The sequence below is a fragment of the Rana temporaria genome, chromosome 10 (genome assembly GCF_905171775.1).
Source record: "Rana temporaria chromosome 10, aRanTem1.1, whole genome shotgun sequence".
Lineage (NCBI taxonomy): Eukaryota > Metazoa > Chordata > Amphibia > Anura > Ranidae > Rana > Rana temporaria.
In genome coordinates, this window is record NC_053498.1 from 138,164,224 (window position 1) to 138,186,090 (window position 21,867).

At 43.0% G+C, this 21,867-nt stretch overlaps 1 protein-coding gene across 1 annotated transcript in view; it reads left to right on the forward strand.

Annotated features, from left to right (window-relative positions):
- The window catches only part of LOC120915672, a 97,907-nt gene that overhangs the window by 14,247 nt on the left and 61,793 nt on the right, over positions 1–21,867 (forward strand). Inside the window, exons 6-14 of the mRNA XM_040326379.1 lie at positions 269–377; positions 451–596; positions 6,522–6,647; positions 6,725–6,904; positions 7,856–8,080; positions 12,885–13,011; positions 13,100–13,299; positions 18,009–18,221; positions 20,723–20,868. Coding sequence (XP_040182313.1) covers positions 269–377; positions 451–596; positions 6,522–6,647; positions 6,725–6,904; positions 7,856–8,080; positions 12,885–13,011; positions 13,100–13,299; positions 18,009–18,221; positions 20,723–20,868 — 1,472 coding nt within the window. The remainder of the gene's footprint in view (positions 1–268; positions 378–450; positions 597–6,521; positions 6,648–6,724; positions 6,905–7,855; positions 8,081–12,884; positions 13,012–13,099; positions 13,300–18,008; positions 18,222–20,722; positions 20,869–21,867) is intronic.

Sequence of the window (21,867 nt, forward strand, 5' to 3'; positions counted from 1 at the left end):
ATTCTCTAGAACAGGGGTCTCCAAACGATATGGCCGTCCAGTTGTTCAGGAAATGCAATTCCTATTATGTCTCGTCATTTTTGTGAATGTAAGAGTTTTACAATGTCTCGAGGGATGTTTAGTTCCGCAACAGCTTGAGGGCCGTAGTTTGGAGATCCCTGCTCTAAAAACTGGAGGTCTGCCGTTTCTAAAGGATAATTATAATACCACAGCAGCCAGAATGAATTGAAATGGAATAATTTATATTAACAAGCACTGTCTCCATCAGGGACACTCTATCCTTTACAATGCCCAAATGGGACCTACACACCTGTGGAAATGAGTGGCCTTAGAGATAAGGTGGAGTGTCTGCCCTGCCCACCTGGGCAATACTGCAGGTAAGAGCTCATTATAAGGCCAGAGCATATAATGGGTCTCAGTTTTTATAACATCTTTTATTCTAACACACAGGGGAGGAAAACTACAAGGGCCATGTGCAGCTGGACATTTCTGTCTGTCTGGCAGTTCAGAATACTCACCCTACCTGCAGAACTTCAGCCGCAGCACCCTGACTGAGTGCAACTGGGGACAGATGTGTGCTGGGATCTGCCCGCCAGGTAATATGCTTATGGTAATTTTCACATTTGTCATAAAAAGTTACAAAGGATGGATGGCAAAGTCTGTAAGTCAGAAGTGGTAAATATTATTATTATACAGGATTTATATAGCACCAACAGTTTGCTCAGTGCTTTACAAAATGAAGGCAGACATTACAGTTACAATACAATTTGGTACAAGAGGAGCATACAATCTAAGAGGGAGGGTCAAGTGGTACAAAAAGTAATATAACGGTGGGGGGGATAAGCTGGTAAAGTCAAAAACACAGTGTATTAGTTAGAAGCTGGATAGTCTTCTTTAAAGAGAAAGGTTTTTAGGGATTGTTTAAAAATAGATAGATTAGGAGATAGTCAGACCGATTGGGGTAGGGAGCTCCAAAGAATGGGAGAAGCTTGGGAGAAGTCCTAGAGGCGAGTATGGGAGGAAATAACAAGGGAGGTATAGGGCACGAGGTCTTGGGAGGACCATAGAGAGTGGTTTAGAATGATGATCATTTGAGACAGGGTTAGTGATGTAGCCAGGGTTGTGGATGGCTTTGTAAGTTGTTGTTAGTACTTTGTTATTTTACATGTTATTCTTTGGTTGAGCAGGAGCCCCCCTAATATTTATACTGCATTGTGCGACCTAAGACTGGACTGCTCCTTTAAAGCGGAGTTCCAACCACAATTAGCATTTTTTAAATGTATGTCCTTTCATCATGCGTTTTTATAATATAAATCCAGTCACTTACTATTTTACAATCCGCCGCCGCCGCTCCGCATAGTTATTAAAAAAAGATAGTTTATAAAACTATGTCTACACCGTTGTCATTTTGCTTGTGGGCATTGTGAAGCCCACAAGCACTTACTTCCTGGAAGTCTTGGATGGGGAGTGATAATTGGACAGCGCACTGCATCCTGGGAAATGATGACACACATTTCCCAGGAGCATTAGAGGGAGATGATGTCAGAATCCTAGGTGGTTTCAAAGGCAGATTTCGTGGGACCGCATAGCAACAGGCTTTCCAGATAAGTAAAAAAAAAAAAAATTTGTTTTTACTTTTTTAGGTCTAATGAGCACAATAATGAAAAAAAAATTTGGGATGGAAACTCCACTTTAAGTGTTTTATTTTGCTTAGCAATGAGGTTTAAATATGTTGTTGGTTGAAGCGGAGTTCCACCCTAAAGTAGAACTTCCGCTCACCTGATTCCTCCCCCCCTCCGGTGTCACAATTGGCACCTTTCTGTGGGGGGGGGGACAGGTATCCTTTCCCACTTTTTGACGTCACCGCGGGGCTCCCTTCTCCTCTCCCCTGGCCGCTGGGCCAGTAGGAGAGAGGAGCGGGGCCTTGTGCATGCGCAGTAGGGTTCCCAGGGTGAAGCCGAAAAAGGCTGCACTGCCGGGTTCCCTTACCTACAATGGCGGCGGCAGCACCCGACAGCTAATGGAAACATCAGCTGCGAGTGCCGACATCACTGGACTCCTGGACAGGTAAGTCTCCTATTATTAAAAGCCAGCAGCTGCAGTATGTGTACAGTATGTGTAGCTGCTGGCTTTTAATCTTTTTTTTTGGGGGGGGCGGAACACCACTCTAAGTACTTGCAGACCAGCCGCGGCAGGTCGGCTCCCCTGCGCGAGAGCACGTAGCTCTACGTCACCTCGCGAAGCGGGCACTTGGGGCGCCCTGCTTGTCCCTGATCCCGACGCGCGTGCCCGGCGGGTGCGATCACTGCCGGCCAGCCGCGATCGCTCGTTACAGAGCGGGGACTGGGAGCTGTGTGTAAACACACAGCTCCCGGTCCTGTCAGAAGGAGAAATGCCTGACCGTCTGTTCATACAATGTATGAACAGCGATCAGTCATTTCCCCTAGTGAGTCCACCCCCCCCCCCCTACAGTTAGAACACAGCCAGGCAACATCCTTAACCCCTTCCCCGCCCCCTGGTGTTAACCCCTTCACTGCCAGTGGCATTTTTATAGTAATCAATGCATTTTTTAGCACTGATCGCTATAAAAATGGCAATGGTCCCAAAAATGTGCCAAAAGTGTCCGAAGTGTCCGCCATAATGTCGCAGTACCGAAAAAAGATCGCTGCCATTACTAGTAAAAAAAAAATATTAATAAAAATGCCATAAAACTATCCCCTATTTTGTAAACGCTATAACTTTTGCGCAAACCAATCAATAAACGTTTATTGCAATTTTTTTACGAAAAATATGTAGAAGAATACGTATCGGCCTAAACTGAGGAAAAAATATGTTTTTTTTTATGTTTTTGGGGGATATTTATTATAGCAAAAAGTAAAAAATATTCATTTTTTTTCAAAATTGACGCTCTATTTTTGTTTATAGCGCAAAAACTAAAAACCGCAGAGGTGATCAAATACCACCAAAAGAAAGCTCTATTTGTGGGAAAAAAAGGACGCCAATTTTGTTTGGGAGCCACGTCCCACAACCACGCAATTGTCAGTTAAAGCGACGCAGTGCCGAATCGCAAAAAGTGCTCTGGTCTTTGACCAGCAATATGGTCCGGGGGTTAAGTGGTTAAGTAAGCTTGAGTTGAAATCGAATCTCGAATATGGGGAACTTGCATATGTCACCAGTGTGTCTGGAACTATTTTTTTATATATATAGTAAGTGACATAATAGTTCTGCTCAGATACAGAGATGTAAAGAATTCTAAATATATGTGTCATTATAATTGGTTAGTTGAATAAGTAAAGGAAACATGTCATTTGAACATGCGCCCCTTATTGGTGGAAAATAATTAATAACGCCCATCTTATTCTGTGCAAGCCAAAAATAAACGAACCGTGTATAATCAATCTGTGTTGTGTCACGTTTGTATACACTGTTACCTGCGCAGATTCTGGGTATGGCTAATTGAGTGATGCCGGCACAAAGGTAATTACACGATAATAAGGTGATAGTCAGGACTAGTTGTTAAAAGTTAACTACTTAAGTCCCTCTCAATGACTGGGCCATTTTTTGTGATTCGGCACTGCGTTACTTTAACTGACAATTGTGCGGTCGTGCGATGCTGTACCCAAACAAAATTTACGTCCTTTTTTCCCACAAATAGAGCTTTCTTTTGGTGGTATTTGATCACCTCTGCGATTTTTATTTTTTGCGCTCTAAACAAAAAAGAGCGAACATTTTGGGGAAATTTTTTTTTATACTTTTTTGCTATAATAACTATCCCATAAAAAATTTCTTCATCAGTTTAGGCCGATACGTATTCTTCTACATTTTTTTGGTAAAAAAAAATCACAATAAGCGTATATTGATTGGTTTGCGCAAAAGTTATAGCGTCTACAAAATAGAGAATAGATTTAGGGCATTTTTATTATTTGTTTTATTTTTACTAGCAATGGCAGCGATCTGCGATTTTTAGCGGGACTGCGACATTGTGGACGACACATCGGACACTTTTCACACTTTTTTGGGACCATTGGCATTTTATACAGCGATCAGTGCTAAAAATAGCCACTGATTACTGTATAAATATCACTGGCAGGGAAGGAGCTAACACTAGCGGGTTATTAAAGGGGTTAAATGTGTTACCTAGGGAGTAAATCTAAGGGGGGAGGAGACCGATTGTTGTTCCCAAGCAACTAATCGGTCTCCTCACCCTTGACAGAACAGAGATCTGTCTGTTTACATTGACAGACCTCCTTTCTGTCTCTCTCTGGAGCTATCGCGGGTGACCGGGGGAAATCGCGACCGCCGGGCACGTTCATTGGTTCCATCATCACTACGTGGGCTCTTGCTCCTCTGCTCTGGCCCATAGGCTTAGGCCTCTTCTCTGTGTCTTCTGCAGACAATTCTCAAGCACACTCTTGGTTACTAATAGGGTCAGAAAAAGAAATGCGTGCCAGACCTTCTTGTTCACATCAGTGCCTGACCTCACAATCACTTCTGGAAGAATGGTCAAACATTCCCATAGACCATGCATGTCCAAAGTCCGGCCTGCGGGCCGATCGCGGCCACCGTTCCATGTCCTCCCTCGAAGCCTTCTCCTGCCTTGGTGACGCTTCAGCCAATCAGGTTCCTGATAACCAGAATCCAGGAACCTGATTGGCTGAAACAGCCGTCCATCTTATCCAAGGAACGCAGCCCCCTTACGTTCCGAGGATAGACCTTCTGGGAGACTAGGGCTGTACTCGGAAAGCCTATCAGGGCCCATTTTTTTTTTTGTGACTACAGGAGGGGCGGCGCCCGGGCGTCCCTATGGACGGGCCACCTCTGTGCTGTAGATTAACACACAGTGGACACTATTCCATTCCTAATTTGAATACAGATTTTAATTTCACAACGTCATCCAAACCCTTTAATCTGACTGTAATGCTGGAAAATACAATATTAAGATTTGAATGCCTTCATTGTAAGCTTCAAAGTGTTACTAATATTTGAGTCTTGTCAAGTGAAATCGATGATAATTTGCTCTTCTATTATTTATGGTGTTAATTACCAGTGTATCATTTTATTGCAGATAGAGCTTGTGCTTCCATTAATGGAGTATGCCTTCAAGATAATGTTTTTATGTCATATAAAGCCTTTACATGGCAGTACGCTAGGAAGCCTGAGTTTAATTGACCCCCCAGCCCCACATGAGCAGCACTGTGCTTTCTGAATAAGTAATGACAGAAGACCGATACCGTCATAAAAATTTCAGTGCCCAATCTCCTAGAGTTCTCAGAGATAACGCAAAGCTCAGATCAATGCTATAAAACCAGCAGTTTACCAGTGGTCTGCAGTATCTGCAGCATGTCTGCTTCCCCTTGTATTGCAGATCATATATTCTATCTGTTGTCTGTAAAATCCATCCCATCCTCCCTGGTTTTATGTCCTAGCTGTTTTTGCCATAGTATTCTTCCCCCATTGTACACTTCCCGATAGTACACGTCCCCCATAGTACACGTCCCCCATAGTACACGTCCCCCATAGTACACGTCCCCCATAGTACACGTCCCCCATAGTACACTTCCCCCATAGTACACTTCCCCCATAGTACACGTCCCCCATAGTACACTTCCCGATAGTACACTTCCCTCATAGTACACTTCCCCCCATAGTACACTTCCCTCATAGTACACTTCCCTCATAGTACACTTCCCTCATAGTACACTTCCCTCATAGTACACTTCCCTCATAGTACACTTCCCTCATAGTACACTTCCCTCATAGTACACTTCCCGATAGTACACTTCCCCCATAGCGCACTTCCCCCATAGCGCACTTCCCCCATAGCGCACTTCCCTCATAGCGCACTTCCCCCATAGCGCACTTCCCTCATAGCGCACTTCCCCCATTGTACACTTCCCTCATTGTACACTTCCCCCATTGTACACTTCCCTCATTGTACACTTCCCTCATAGTACACTTCCCTCATAGTACACTTCCCTCATAGTACACTTCCCCCATAGTACACTTCCCCCCTAGTACACTTCCCCCATAGTACATTTCCCCCATAGTACATTTCCCCCATAGTACATTTCCCCCATAGTACATTTCCCCCATAGTACATTTCCCCCATAGTACATTTCCCCCATAGTAGACTTCCCCCATAGTAGACTTCCCCCATAGTAGACTTCCCCCATAGTAGACTTCCCCCATAGTAGACTTCCCCCATAGTAGACTTCCCCCATAGTAGACTTCCCCCATAGTAGACTTCCCCCATAGTAGACTTCCCCCATAGTAGACTTCCCCCATAGTACACGTCCCCCATAGTACACGTCCCCCATGATCCCAATAACTCCCATATACAATATACATTACCTGTGATTTCTCATGGTTCCAGCAAATAAGGGTTGAATCTCACCCTGTAGCTTAGAAAAGTGCATGCAGTCCCCCAACAGTTTTTTTTTTATCTCAGCATCCATTTCCAATGTCAGACAAATCCCTGAACTTGTTCTATATCTCTTGTAATGTATGATTTCCTCTGTTAGGTTTTTATTGCCAAGAGGGCACTGTGCTGCCTACCCCATGCCCTGGAAACACATTGAGGAGTTCCCCTGGAGCCAGGCACAGGAATGAGTGCGTGCCGTGCCCTCTTGGATACTGGTGCAAAGAAGGTAACATTCAGTTCAATAAATCAGAAGAAAATTAGTTGTTCTTCAGTGATCATTGCTTCATGTATCTCTTTGTTAAGGGAGCCCAGTACCAGTGCCATGTCCGGCTGGCCATTACTGCAGTGTCCAAAGCTGGACAAATGCCGGCAATCCAGCTGGGCCTCAGGAGTGTCCTGTCCATACTTATCGAGGTCTTCCTGGGGCAGAAAGAGTTGGAGACTGCCAGCCCTGTCCTCCTGGGTATTACTGCAGAATTCCAGGTCAGTATCAAAATACAAACATGAAAGCCTCTGAACTGTATATTGCTAGTCATTTTTATACAAGCTACAGATCTAAGCACTTCCTGCCCGCTTTCTTCGACCCATCGGATTCTACTTGCTCATCATCTATAGCAACCATCTAGGGTTCCTCCAAAGGTTGCTGGAGGTTACTTGAGCTGTAGCTGATTGACCTTCTATTTGATAATGCTGGCATAGTTACATAACCAACGCCACTTGGCAAAGCCGGCAGCATGATACCAATCAGGGCTCGAGTCCTCCGAGGACTAGAGCAGCCTCGAGCCGCCCGAGCCGATCCTTCACTAAGCGGCGATGCCCAGTATCGCCGCATAGTGAAGGACTCGACTTGAGTCACTGTCAGGGGCAGGCGCAGGCGAACTGAGCCGAGCAGACTCGGAGCTCCTCCACCAGGCTCCGACCTCGCCTGCCACCTGTCCTTCAGTACGCGGCCGGTTGCGTGTGACATCACGCGGAGGCGGAGTAACACAGCAACGCTAGGATGAGCCCGTGTCTCCTCTCCTCACACCGCCACACGCCCTTTTTGTACCCTGCTATAATATATATATAGATTGACCAGCCAGGCCAGCACCCTGAGACCAGCCAGGCCAGCACTAGTATTTTCTGTGAAATATATATGCATATGAGCGTATCATTTTTTTTTTTTTTGGTGGGGGAGTGGATCTTGGGTGGGAGTTCCCACACTTTTTTCCCCAGGACTTGACCCCTAATACCAATGATCTTTGTGGCTGTCTTTAAGGGTGGTATTCTGATCACCACTGTAAGGAGTGCATTCTTCCTACTCACTACCAATGTAAGGGGCATTTTTGCCATTGATCCCGGGAGAACTGGTTTTATAAGGGGTTTCTCTGGGGTACAAAGGTTGATCCTGGGGACATTGACCTTCCTTTTTGGTGTTCCTTTTTTTTTTCTTAGGTATTATTTTCTATGAAGACTTTACATGCCCTCCAGGGCACTGGTGCCCAGGTCTGAGTGATCCGCTGACCTGCCCTGCTGGTACGTTTAGGACTGAACCGGGTGCTGCATCTATTGAAGACTGCCAAGATTGCTCGGTAGGATATCACTGCCCTGACCCAGCTGTGACAATGGCAGCCAACATCCATGGAATCCCCTGCAGACTTGGCTATGAGTGCCCACCTGGTGAGTTTAAGAAAAAAATCACTATAACGTGCCTTTCGTAAAGGTCAAGTATTGTGAAACACCATTGTCAACAGGTTTTTGTGTTAGATAAATCTGTTAATACTAAAGTTAATGTTAGCTTTTACCATGTTATTTTTAAAGAGTAAAACATGACGAAACTACAACTATGCAGCATACATGTAGTTTTTTTTTTCTTCTGAGCTTAAAGCACAAAATATATACTTGTAAAAAAACAGTGACCACCCGACCCCCTTCATCGGTCACAGAGACTTCCAATTAGCCTCTTAATCCTCAAATTTATACAATGAGACCAAAAGGAAAGGAGGATTGAAAGTTGTTATTTAAGAAAGCAAACCACAATAGGAAAAAAAGAACAAAAGATAGAATGTATGTAGTTCATAATAAATTTGATAAACAATAATGTAAATGGCCAAGGGGAGAACAAGATAGGACAACGGAATATGACAAGTGGTGGAAGACGAAAGGAACAAAATTATATATTAATACATTATAACTAGCGTAACTGTAAATCCAGGTCCCACCTGAGGTTCAACCCCAGGGGGACTCTTGTTTGAATCCTATAAATCCACCACGCTTCTCTATTCAAGAGTCGCCTAACCCTATCTCCACCCCTGGCCATTGGAGTCAATCTCTCGATGCCAGTGAACTTAAAGGAAGAAGACAAATCCCCAGCATGGCATTCCCTGAAATGTTGCAACTTGCAAGGCATTTGAAATGTGTTTAGCATTGGGATTCGAAGTGTCACAATAATGCAAATGACATTCGACACAAAATACAATCGACACTACAAACCGTGTCCCACAGTGAATGTACTCTTTCATTTCAAAGCTTTCTCCTAAGCTAAAAGAGCTAAATATGCCAATAGGGGCATTCAGATGACAGTATCTACATGCTTTTAAATTGCATGGGAAACTACCAGGATAGGACAACCAGGTAGGTTGACGTTTCTGCGATGTGAAGAGGCTCGGGGACAGAAGGGAGCCCAATGTGGGGGCCCTCCAATAATTTCCCCTATTGATGCATTAAATCTAGACAAAGGAGGGGGAGGTTCAGTTACAGAGTGCATCGGCTTGAAAAACCCACGTGTTGGTTGATGTAGAATTTTGTAATGATCAAGCAGTCCAACAAAGGATTGGATAAATCTAGAGCTGTATCAGAAAGCATCTTTTTTTAAAGGTTGTGAACTTGTATGTAACTCTTTAATATAATAATTTATGAGTCAAAGGAACCCAATTTATTGGATAATACCACACTCCACTATTTATACATTAACCTTCATAGTATCTGAAATGTTTTCAGACAGCCAGCCTACCACCTCCATGCATAAATAACATACATCTGTTCTTTTTATAACATGTTTTGGGGCTAAAGTTGTTGAAAAGTGTAGCAATGGAGAAGTATTCATTCCTGAAGATTTCAAGCTTACAGTTTTTCCTAGGCCGGGACATTCCCATTCTATAAACGTGTGCGCAAGTCCTGCTTTATATTGCACAATCTTTGCCTGTATCTGGAATCTCTACATTTGTGCAAATATTGGCTTAACAGCTAGCAATGCTAAGAATGTTAGATTGCCGATAACATGGAACATAATAGGATTATTTATAATGATGAAGTCCATTCTATTTGGTGGCATTTAATAAGCATGGCAAATACAGAGAGCGCCTCATCCACTTCCATTTTTATCTTCTCTATGGCTTTTCCCACTCCCTGAAATGAGGAATACTCTTCTAAGTTTGGGGATATGTGATGGAATGAGGCTGTGATTTCCTTCTGTTTTAGGAAGACTACACACTAATGCCGTGTACACACGATCGGAATTTCCGATGGAATAAAATACGATGAAGCTGACTTTCATCAGTCTTGCATACACACCGTCAGACTAAATTCCGACCGTTCAAAACGCGGTGACGGAAAACACTACGACGAGCTGAGAAAAATTAATTTCAATGCTTCCGAGCATGCGTCGACTTGAGTCTGAGCATGCGTGGGTTTTTTCTCTGTTGGAGTTGTACACAGACGATAGGAATTTCCTATTGTTTTTTTTTTCCATTTGGAAAAAAATAAAACATGTTCTATTTCTAAACACCAACGGAAAAATGTCCGATGGGGCCCACACACAATCAGAATTTCCAATGAAAAAAGTCCATCTGACTTTTTTCATCGGAAATTCCAATCGTGTGTATGCGGCATTAGTAGAGTGAGGTCTTTTTGATTGCTTTTATATCTTTTCATTATAACATGTTGATTATATTGTCCCATTGGGTACCAAACCCTACACCATAGAAGACATGGTTTCCATATGATGTGATGCGCTGATGATGGCTAAACTACTATTAATTATACAGGATTTATATAGTGCCAACAGTTTGCGCAGCACTAAATAGCCTGAAATAGTTGTATGTGGTTTGAAATACATGGCTCTATATTGAGCGATATTTGCACTATGCACCAGCAGTTTATGAAAAGCAATGAGTGGATGGCTAAGGGTGGATTCACACTGGTGTGATCCCCGACATGCAATGTCTTTGTGATGCAAATTGAGCCATACAAACTGTATGACTGAAATCACATTGCATTCGCACCAAAATTGTGTAGGATCTTTTGGTCCGCACTCGAATCAGATCACATGGTGATCTTGGCTCCTTCTCAGTGTGCCCCCATAGCAAGCCACTATGGAGAAGCACTAGATCACTTCTCTCCTTTCTTCCCCTTCACACAGAGAAGAGAGCTATAAAACCTTTTTTACTTTAATGCAGGGAATTTTGGCTGATCACTTTAATCCCTTCTCACCATAGGCTGTATGATTATACGGTGAAAAAGAAATATTGCGCTGATTTAAAAGTCCAATGGTAAGGTAATACACAGTCCAACACAGACGTATGATATTAAAACACCCAGTGAATGGATTGTAAGCAGGTGTACCACCACCAAATAAAAAACCTGCTTACAAGATAGTAAGCTAGGTAAGCAGATGGCTTAAACCCAGACCGGGCCTTTATCCTAGTGGGTATTCACAGAGATCCTATATGAGTGGCGATGACTTCCACATGCTGGTATGTACAGACTCCTGAGCCCCACAGACTTTGTATTTTTATACCATAATCAATCCAAAAAACAAAAAAGGAGGATCATAGCGTGACACTGTCTCACTTTGTGGCACAAATATACCAATGTATATACAAAAAACATCCAGTGAATATCTTGGGACAAGTGCACCACCATCACATGGAAATCCTGCTTACCAGATAACACTGAAAGGATTGCAGGTGGCTAAACCCAGCCAGGGACTTTAACTTTGCAGGAGTGTCACGGCTGATGTGTGTAGGCCAATAAGACTCTCAGGAGAGTAACCAACAATCCGTATTCCCGTGGGGGGAGTGAACAAAATTCAGTCCAGAAAAAAAAAAATTGGACCATAGCGTGAAAAAACGTTGACTACTTTGTTTATTAGAACAGTAAAAAATACACTTACACTTCCGCAGATGTGTATACACGATAAAATCTGAAGCCTGCCGGCTACAAACTATCCCCGTCCTCTACACGAGACAGCGCGGTGACGTCAGCACGCACCTGGTCCATCCATTCATTTTTTCCTTCAGTGCAGTTCTTTTCCTTTTATAATGATTATACGGTACTTTCTTGTGGAGTCCAACCTAAAGCACTTTCAAGAAACAAGTAAAGACTGTGCAAGAGATAGAAAGACAATTCAGTTATTTACTAAAGGAAAATAGACTGTCCAATACTAATGGTCAGGTTTATTAGTATGTAGATAGGACTGCAGGGTCTTTTTTGTGCCTTAAAGCGGAGGTTCACCCTCAATATAAACTTTATCTTAATAACATCTACAGACTTAATACATTTATAATCCACTGTTGTATTTTTTCGTTGGTCTCTTATTACTGTGATTCTGAGTGATTACATGTTGCTTCCAGGTACTCTTCTCCACGGGAGTGGGCGTATCTCTGCCTTTCCCCGACGCCCCAGTGTGTGCTGGGAGCTGCCCGCAATGTCTCCTGGGAGTTCTGTGTCATGATTCCCTGGAGACGATCTGTACCAATAGTAGTAGTAATCTCGCGCTCGTCACATGACTCGACAAGCATAGCATCACTGCTTCCCTAAAGTTTTTGCTTTTGGGCTTCACAATGCCCACAAGCAAGATGGAAAACGCCTGGCAGAATTTTTATAAGTTTATCTTTCAGACGGAAAACTTTTTACAAGCGGCTAGCAAGTGAGTCTTAAGGTGCTATTGGTAACACTATTAATTGAATAGAAAGAAAAAAACGTGGAACCTCCGCTTTAACAGTCAGAATGAAAAGACTTTTTCAGAAAACTTAAACTTTACATCCAACTGACTGGGTAAACAGCCTGGGGACTAAGGGGGGCTCTTTCACCCTATCATTTTTCAGATGAACCTTTAGCTGCCCTGCTTGCTCATACCCCTCAGCAACTGGCATCCCCATCTATTGCGTAGCCCTGAGTCCGAATTTTTCCTGGGTCTTGGCACCTAAATAATTTAACTATTTTTTTCCCCCCTACCCGTGTTGGGGCTAATCTTGTGAGTTTTATATCTAATAATGGGGTTGATTTACTAAAACTGGAGAGTGCAAAATCTGGTGCAGCTCTGCATAGAAACCCATCAGTTTCCAGTTTGTCATCAGTTAGAAGCTGATTGGCTACCATGCATAGCTGCGCCTGGATTTGCACTCTCTAGTTTTAGTAAATCAATCTCAATGTCTTATAATAAGTTGATTTAAAGAGACTAGAATCTTGACTTTTCCATCAGGATCAGTGAGTGAAACTATATGCAGAGCGGGAGCATACTGTCCGCCTCGCACAGGAAGTCCTCCTCGGTGTCCTGGTGGCTACTTCTGTCCTGAGGGCTCTTCTACCTATAACACCAGTGCACAGATGTGAGTAGAACATAGAGTTTGTTCTGTTTATGCCTTCTGTATTGTTATGTTGTTCTCACCCGTTGTGGTTGTAAATTTTTGTATGCAGCTGCCTGTTCCCATATTACTGCACCCCTGGCAGTTCCCGTAGGACTCCTTGTGCTGGGGGCTATCGAGCTGTTCAAACGTCATCCCTCCGGGATTCTGCAGAGGCATCATGTAGAAAATGTGAAGCTGGAACCTATCGCAACAGCAGTGCCACCGATGCCTCCTGCCAGCCCTGTCCAGCCGGATACAGCTGCCCACCAGGTGAGCAGACTGACCAGAAATTATTATATTTTGCAAATACCTTCTTGATTCAATTATTACTATTATAGGTACTTACATTGCGCCAATAATTTTACACAGCGCTTTACATATATATTGTATGTTCACATCAGTCCCTGGAGCTTGCAATCTAGGGTCCCTAAGGGCTCATTTACACTCAATTCAGCTTCAACACACAATAAGGTGCCTACCACTTCAACATGTTTTATCATGTGTTTGTGATGCTTCAGTGGTGCTTCGATTAAGCTTCAGTGATGCTCTTTTGAAGCTTGGCAGATGCCCTGTGTGTGTCGATATCTCATGCCTGTAATTTCTCCAAAGCAAAGCTAAAGCTGAATTAAAGCCTCTCAAAAGCTGCAGGTGCTTGAAACGAGCTTTGCCATAGAGTTTATGGAGCCTTTGAAGATGCTTTGAAGCACCTCTTAAGCGACATGGGGTATAATTTTTGAATCAAAGTCAAAACAAAAGCAAGATGTAAACAGGACTGTAAGCTAACCATTTTATTTAGTGGCAGGGGCTTTGACTGGCGTTCAGAGAGCTTTAACCACTTAAGCCCCGGACCATTATGCAGCTTAACTACTTGCCGACCGCCCACCGTCATTCTACGTCAGCACTTTAAAGATGAATATCTCGGTAACGGCAGCAGCTGCTGCCACAACCGAGATATTCATCTCTTCAGTGGGCGGTCCTGTCAGCGATAACGGCGGTCTCCGCGGCGTATTCACCGTGAGATCGCCGTTTTCGGTGGCGGGAAAGGGCCCCCCCCTCCCGCCGCTCTCCCGCGCCCTCCGCCGCTTACCGTCGCTAGCGGTGGAGGAGATCGGGACCGTTCGGCAGCTGTGTGGGGTTGCGAGTGAAGGAAAAATCTCCTTCGCCCGTCCCCCATAGCTCTGCTGGGCGGAAGTGATGTCAAAACGTCAGTCCCGCCCAGCGTCTTAAAGCAACATTTTTTTTTTTTTGTCATTTGAAAAAAATGACAGTTTCAAATATTTTTTTTTTTTTTTTGCATTTAAGCCTAAATATGAGATGTGAGGTCTTTTTGACACCAGATCTCATATTTAAGAGGACCTGTCATGCTTTTTTCTATTACAAGGGATGTTTACATTCCTTGTAATAGGAATAAAAGTGATAATTTTTTATTTTTTTTATTTCAGTGTTAAAAATTGTAAAATAAATAAAAATAAATACGAAAACCCCCCAAAAAAAATTTTAAAGCGCCCCGTCCCGACGAGCACGCGCGTAGAAGCGAACGTATACGCGAGTAGCGCCTGCATATGAAAACGGTGTTCAAACCACACAAGTGAGGTATCGCCGCGATCGTTAGAGCGAGAGCAATAATTTTAGCCTTAGGCCTACTCTGTAACTCAAAAAATGCAACCTGTAGAATTTTTTTAAACGTCGCCTATCGAGATTTTTAAGGGTAAAAGTTTGACGCCATGCCACGAGCGGGCGCAATTTTTAAGCGTGACATGTTGGGTATCATTTTACTCGGCGTAACATTATCTTTCACAATATATAAAAAAATTGGGCCAAATTTATTGTTGTCTTATTTTTTTATTTAAAAAAGTGATTTTTTTCCAAAAAAAGTGCGCTTGTAAGACCGCTGCGCAAATACGGTGTGACAAAAAGTATTGCAATGACTGCCATTTTATTCTCTAGGGTGTTAGAAAAAATATATATATATATAATGTTTGGGGGTTTTAAGTAATTTCCTAGCAAAAAAAAAATGTTTTAGTCTCGTAAACACCGACTCTGAAAAACAGGCCCGGGGCTAAAGTGGTTAAGGACCAGGCCCCTTTTTGCGATTCGGCACTGTGTCGATTTAACAGACAATTATGCGGTCGTGCGGCGTGGCACCCAAACAAAATTGACGTCCCTTTTCCCCCACAAATAGAGCTTTCTTTTGGTGGTATTTGATCACCTCTGCCGTTTTTATTTTTTGCACTATAAACAAAAATAGAGCGACAATTTAAAAAAAAATTCAATATTTTTTATATTTTTGCTATAATAAATATCCCCCAAAAATATATAAAAAAACATAATTTTTTCCTCAGTTTAGACCGATGCCTATTCTTCTACATATTTTTGGTAAAAAAAAATCGCAATAAGCGTTTATTGATTGGTTTGCGCGAAAGTTATAGTGTCTACAAAAAAGGGGATAGTTTTTTGGCATTTTTATTAATCATTTATTTTTTACTAATAATGGCGGCGATCATCGATTTTTATCATGACTGCGACATTATGGCGGACAGATCGGACACTTTTGACATCATTTTGGGACCATTGTCATTTTTACAGCAAACAGTGCTATAAAAATGCATTGATTACGGTGAAAATAGCACTGACAGTAGAGGGGTTAACCTGTAGGGGGCACTAAAGGGGTTAAGTGTTCCCTAATGTGTGTTTCTTACTGTAGGGGGCGTGGCTGGGCGTGTGACATCACTGATTGTCGTTACCTATGACAGGGAACAGACGATCAGTGACAGGCTCACTAGGAAGCACATGGAGAGGTTTGTTTACACTTACAGTACAGACCAAAAGTTTGGACACACCTTCTCATTCAAAGAGTTTTCTTTATTTTTATGACTATGAAAATTGTAGATTCACACTGAAGGCATCAAAACTATGAATGAACACATGTGGAATTATAGATAACAAAAAAGTGTGAAACAACTGAAAATATATTTCATATTCTAGGTTCTTCCACCTTTTGCAGCAGACACATCTCTAGGACTGATAAGAGGAGACTGTGTGAATCAGGCCTTTATGGTAGAATATCTGCTAGGAAACCACTGCTAAAGAAAGAAACAAGCAGAAGAGACTTGTTTGGGATAAAGAACACAAGGGATGGACATTAGACCAGTGGAAATCTGTGCTTTGGTCTGATGAGTCCAAACATGAGATCTTTGGTTCCAACCCCCGTGTCTTTGTGCGACGCAGAAAAGGTGAACGGATGGACTCTACATGCCTGGTTCCCACCGTGAAGCATGGAGGAGGAGGTGTGATGGTGTGGGGGTGCTTTGCTGGTGACACTGTTGGGGATTTATTCAAAATTGAAGGCATACTGAACCAGCATGGCTACCACAGCATCTTGCAGCGGCATGCTATTCCATCCGGTTTGCGTTTACTTGGACCATCATTTATTTTTCAACAGGACAGTGACCCCAAACACACCTCCAGGCGGGGGAAGGGCTATTTGACCAAGAAGGAGAGTGATGGGGTGCTGCGCCAGGTGACTACCTCTTGAAGCTCATCAAGAGAATGCCAAGAGTGTGCTAAGCACTTATCAAAGCAAAAGGTGGCTACTTTGAAGAACCTAGAATATTAAATATATTTTCAGTTGTGTCACACTTTTTTGTTATGTATAATTCCACATGTGTTACTTCATAGTTTTGATGCCTTCAGTGTGAATCTACAATTTTCATAGTCATGAAAATAAAGAAAACTCTTTGAATGAGAAGGTGTGTCCAAACTTTTGGTCTGTACTGTACCTCTCCCTGTTCTTCAGCTCTGTGAACTGATCGCGGGATACCGGCGGCGATCGGGTCCGTAGGTCCCACGGGCGCGGTCACTGAGCACAGAATCTGGGCTTCTTAAAGGGGACATACCTGTATGTCCGTATGCCCAGACGTGCCATTCTGCCGACGTATTTAGTCATGCGGCGGTCCTTAACTAATTAACAAAGCTTGTCCGAAGCCTTGTTTTGAAGCAAGTGTAAACTAGCCCTTACCCACATTCATACACACATACTAGGGCCAATTTGTTCAGGAGCCAATTAACCTACCAGCATGTCTTTGGAGTGTTGAAGGAAACTGGAGTACCCGGAGGAAACCCGCACAGGGAGAACATGAAAACTTCAGGCAGGTAGTGTTGTGGCTGGGATTCGAACCAACAACCCTAGTGCTGCTAGGGCGAAGTGCTAACCACTCATCCACTGTTTTCAGGACAGAACTAGCATATCCCTGATTTACATGAATTATAGCCTAGATTTGTCTGATGATGGAGAGTAGAGTCCTCACAAGTTATAGCAAAAAAGGGGTTACGGGTTCTGGGCCCCAAGTGCTAAAAACAGGTGTCAGGCTGGATCTGTGATAACCACAGCCCTTCACAAACATGGGATACTGACAGGTCCACTGTAGAATGTAAACCTATGTGTTCTTCTGTAGGAGGAAGTTGTCCTGATGTTACATAGTGTACTTACATAATGTCCTTGTCTGGTTCTTAATGCAGAATTTTCCATCATCCTTCCAGACTTACAACCAGTGCTTGGCGGTCTAAAGTGACAGCTTTTTACTAGAGTATCTATAAGCATTGTTGTTATATTTGTACATTGAAATACATTTTACAGGCCTGTGGAAAAATTCTTCTCAAATATCATAAAGATAGAGGATGTTTTGTGAGGATGTTTACATGTGTAACAGAACCGTTCATCCTGTTCCTTTATGAAAAAAACATGTTTTTAGCAATAAGTCAATAATTGTTAACGTTTGCTCTATCTATAAATATATGAATGGAAGTTTATGTAATGGTAGAATGTGAAGGACACCATAGGGATAGAATTTCAGTCCTTGATCTTAGCAGGGGGGTTATGTATCGTACTTTCGCTCTTCAATAAAAACATTTACAACCCATCTATGGTAAGTAATTAACTGTAAAATATTGTCACATAACTCCTGTTTACATTATTACAGGCGTTGAGAGCTACCTGTCATACCCCTGTCTGGCTGGCCACTACTGCCCTTCCAGTACCATACTGCCCATTCCCTGCCCACCTGGCACTTTTGGCAACAGCACACAGGCAATAGAGCCAACTGACTGTCACCCATGCCCAGCTGGCACCTACAACCACTTACCTGCTCAGGTGTCATGCTTTGTGTGCGGAAGTGCCTCCTATTCTGAATCAGGTATGTAATGTTCTAATGTACAGTTCGATCAGCAAAGATGATGTTGCATATTTTGATGATGCATTTTTATTTTTTAAGGAAATCACTTTTCTACATTGCAATCCCCTATAGAAGATACTGTTGGCCTAATATGGCCAATGATATCACGAAAATCCTCTCCCTATTTATGTACATGCAGCTGCGGGGCAGGGTGGGGTATCCCCCGCTAGCAGCTGATTGGTCCAACAATGACCGCTGGCTTTTTGGGTTCAGGTCAAACCCAAGATCCTTAAAGTGGTTGTAAACCCTCTAAAAAAAATTGCATACTAGCTCATTATGAAATACTCACCTTAGATTGTCACCGCGCACTGGTCCGGCCAGCGACATCTGCGCTGTGATTGGCCGGAGCGACAATGATGTCACTCCCGCACATGCCCACGGGAGTCCACTGTTGGCTGACATCACACAGCCAGTCCAGGCTCTGGAAATATTGCATCCATATGGTCCAGGCTTGGGAAATATTGCATTCATATAGTCGGTATCCACCTACATATGTCGGTATCCACCCACACCCACCCACACTCAACCTCTCAGCGAATCGCTGAGAGCCTAAGTAAGAGCCCAGTGCCCCAGTGAGCACAGGGGTGGGTCAGAAAAGAGAGCTGGTGACTGACAGTCACCAGCTCTCTACTCAGGAAGCTCAGAGAACTGAGCAATCTGCAGTGCTTGATTGCTCGGTTCTCCGTCTTAGAGCTGGTGGGGGACAGATGCATCCGACCGATGCTGAATCCACCTAGGTAAGTATGATTCGAAATAAAAAAAAAGTGAATCCCAAACGTCTCTTTTAAATTATATCTTTATTGTTTGTATTGGAACTAGGGGAACAGAGAAGGAGGGAGGTTGAAGGGAAAAGGGAAATTTGTTGTGATTTGTCTTGTTTGAAAAATGTTCACTAAAAAAGACCTAATTAAAAAAAAAAAGGGTGAATTCCAGGCAAACGGCTAAACACGCAGATGAAAAACATATACAAGAGGTGCCAAATATTTGTATTTCTGTCTATCGACTCCTGAGGTGTACACAACTCTACCACACAGCACCTTCCTATCTGGCAGGGTAAAGCTGACCCATACCCTGCTATTTTTTTCATTCAGCCAGTGGGCAATTCCTCCATTCACACAAACAAAGTCCCCCACCCCTGCTGGGACATTGTATTCTGACAGTGGAACCCACCATTGTCAGATTTTTTATATTTTTTTTTAATCAAGTCATTTTTATTGCGCTTTTCAGAGGTTTTTACAAACTATAAACAAGTCGTTCAAACATATGGACCAAAAGGCCCCATTATAGTGAACTATGATCCACTAACAGTCATCTACAAAATCTAAGAAGTGTCAAATGGTTACTGTGAACAAACTCGGTAACCAATTACAAAATTACAAAAATAACAAAATTACCAATTCAAGCAGTGGCAGCCCGTCCATTAGGGGTGCCGGAGAGATGTCCCCTTTATCCACGGCCGCCACCCCCATGCTCTATTCATGCCCGCTATTTTGCAGGACACAGCCACTTCATCTTCATGCATCCAGACCCTTTCAGGATGCCAGGCGCGTGAATTACAGTGGCAGGGGTGTTTTTTTAAGCACCCGATTAGAGCCAGAGGCTCTAATAGGCTTTAAAATAGGGTAGGCTCGTGGTGCAGAGCTTTGCGCCAGGAGCTCACCCAGGTGTTACAACAGCGAATGAATATCTTTTCAAAATTGTTATATGATCAAAAATGATCAGAAATGTTTTCCCCTTAGCTTATAAACGCAAACGCGCATAAACGCAGTTTACCACGGTTACAGTCATTTGGCGTTTGAAAATGCTGGTAAACTACAGCCCTAAACGTGACTTATCTGCTTTTAAAAAAAATGGCTGTAACCTTAACTGCCCCTAAACTACTATAATTGACTGAAATTACACGCACAACTGCTCCTAAACTTCAGTTTAGCATCTGTAGTGTACATGAGGCCTTAGGCCTGATTCACACCTATGCAGGTTGCAGTTTGCCTATTCTGGGTGCATTTTGCGTTTTTCAGTACACCCTTTTGATCCATTGAAGTCTATGGAAACAATAACCAGAAAACAGTCCCTGGTCCTTTCCATAAAATGCACAGATGTGAACTACATCCATAGGAAACCATGTTAAATGGGCTGTAGTGTGTTTCTGCAAAACTAAAAATGCATAGGTGTGAACCAGGCCTTACTTTCCATGGCTTTAACCAGGCTGCAAAGCCTCCGAATATATATCATTGGTTCCAGCCTCTAGTACGATGGGAAGTGAGTGTCAGGGCCAAGGCCCAGAGCATACTCTGCATTTACATGCCATTATCTAAAGCTGGGATTTATGTTTTAATGACAGATTTAAATGAAGTCTCTTTATTTGGATTATGATTTTGATTGCTATCGCATGCTTGTTGTTAATGGATATTTAATTGTAACCTCAAATGCACCTGTTATTTCCTCTTTGGAACCTTCTGCAGGCGCCCAGAGCTGTGTGTGCCAGGGGCGGAATCGTGCGTTCCAAGAATCAGACGGATCTTGTATCTGCCAGGCCGGGTTCGTGTTTTATGATAACCGCCAACAACAGAGATCAGACAGTAGCAGTGATCAGGATTGCCAACCACAGGTACTGGAACAAATAATAATTCACCGTGGGAGAAGTCATATTTGTGTGGATATAAATATACCGGTAGTTACACACAAACATATGTGTGTTCTATTTGTGGAAACAATTACCAGACTGAAACACAATTACTCAATTGCTAATTTATTAGGTCATAAAAATCCAGACAAGAAGAAAAGGAGCTTTGTTTAATAACCGCAGTGGTGAACAGCCACCTATCATCTTGAAGGTGCTTTACTTACCCAATCCTCTTTAGCACCAGGAGGATAAAAGTGCTAGAATACAGGTTTTAATGCCATCACCATCAGTATTTACATGTTGTTCTGTATTCTTGTTGGCTGCTTAAACAAATATTTTAAAGTTTAACCCTAACCAAACCTTTTTTTTCATGGGCAGGGTTAGTACCCCGGTTTTTAGCATTTTCGGTATCCCTGTTGGATAGATCTTGTGTCACTGTTATCTGAAAAAAAAAATTAAGGGAGGGATATAAAATGTTACAGTTGTCACTAGAATAGAAATAGAATGCTATCAGGGGGATATTGTTCCCCCTCATTTGGGGGAGATTTTCATGTACTTTCACTTCTCTGATTTGTATCAACTTTTTTTAATGGGCTTGACCTCTCTAGTCTACTGAACTTAGCCCTGTCCAACTGCCATGGTTCTGTTGAAAAGGGCATTCCAGTGGCCATTAAGGAGAATTTGTTCAGCCTCCTATGGTAGTGAGCCCTTGTAGAAGGCCAACTCATGGTTCCCTGTTGAAAAGGGCATTCCAGTGGCCATTAAGGAGAATTTGTTCAGCCTCCTATGGTAGTGAGCCCTTGTAGAAGGCCAACTCATGGTTCCCTGGGGTGCGGAGGCTAAGCCCCAGCCTACTTTTTCACCAGGGCTCTTGATGGTGGCGTTGGACTTGCATTAGACTGGAACCAGGTCATGGCCCCCAGGTACGCCCAGGTTGATGTGTAGACCACTCGTGTGTGCAGAATACAGATGGCAGGAGACAGA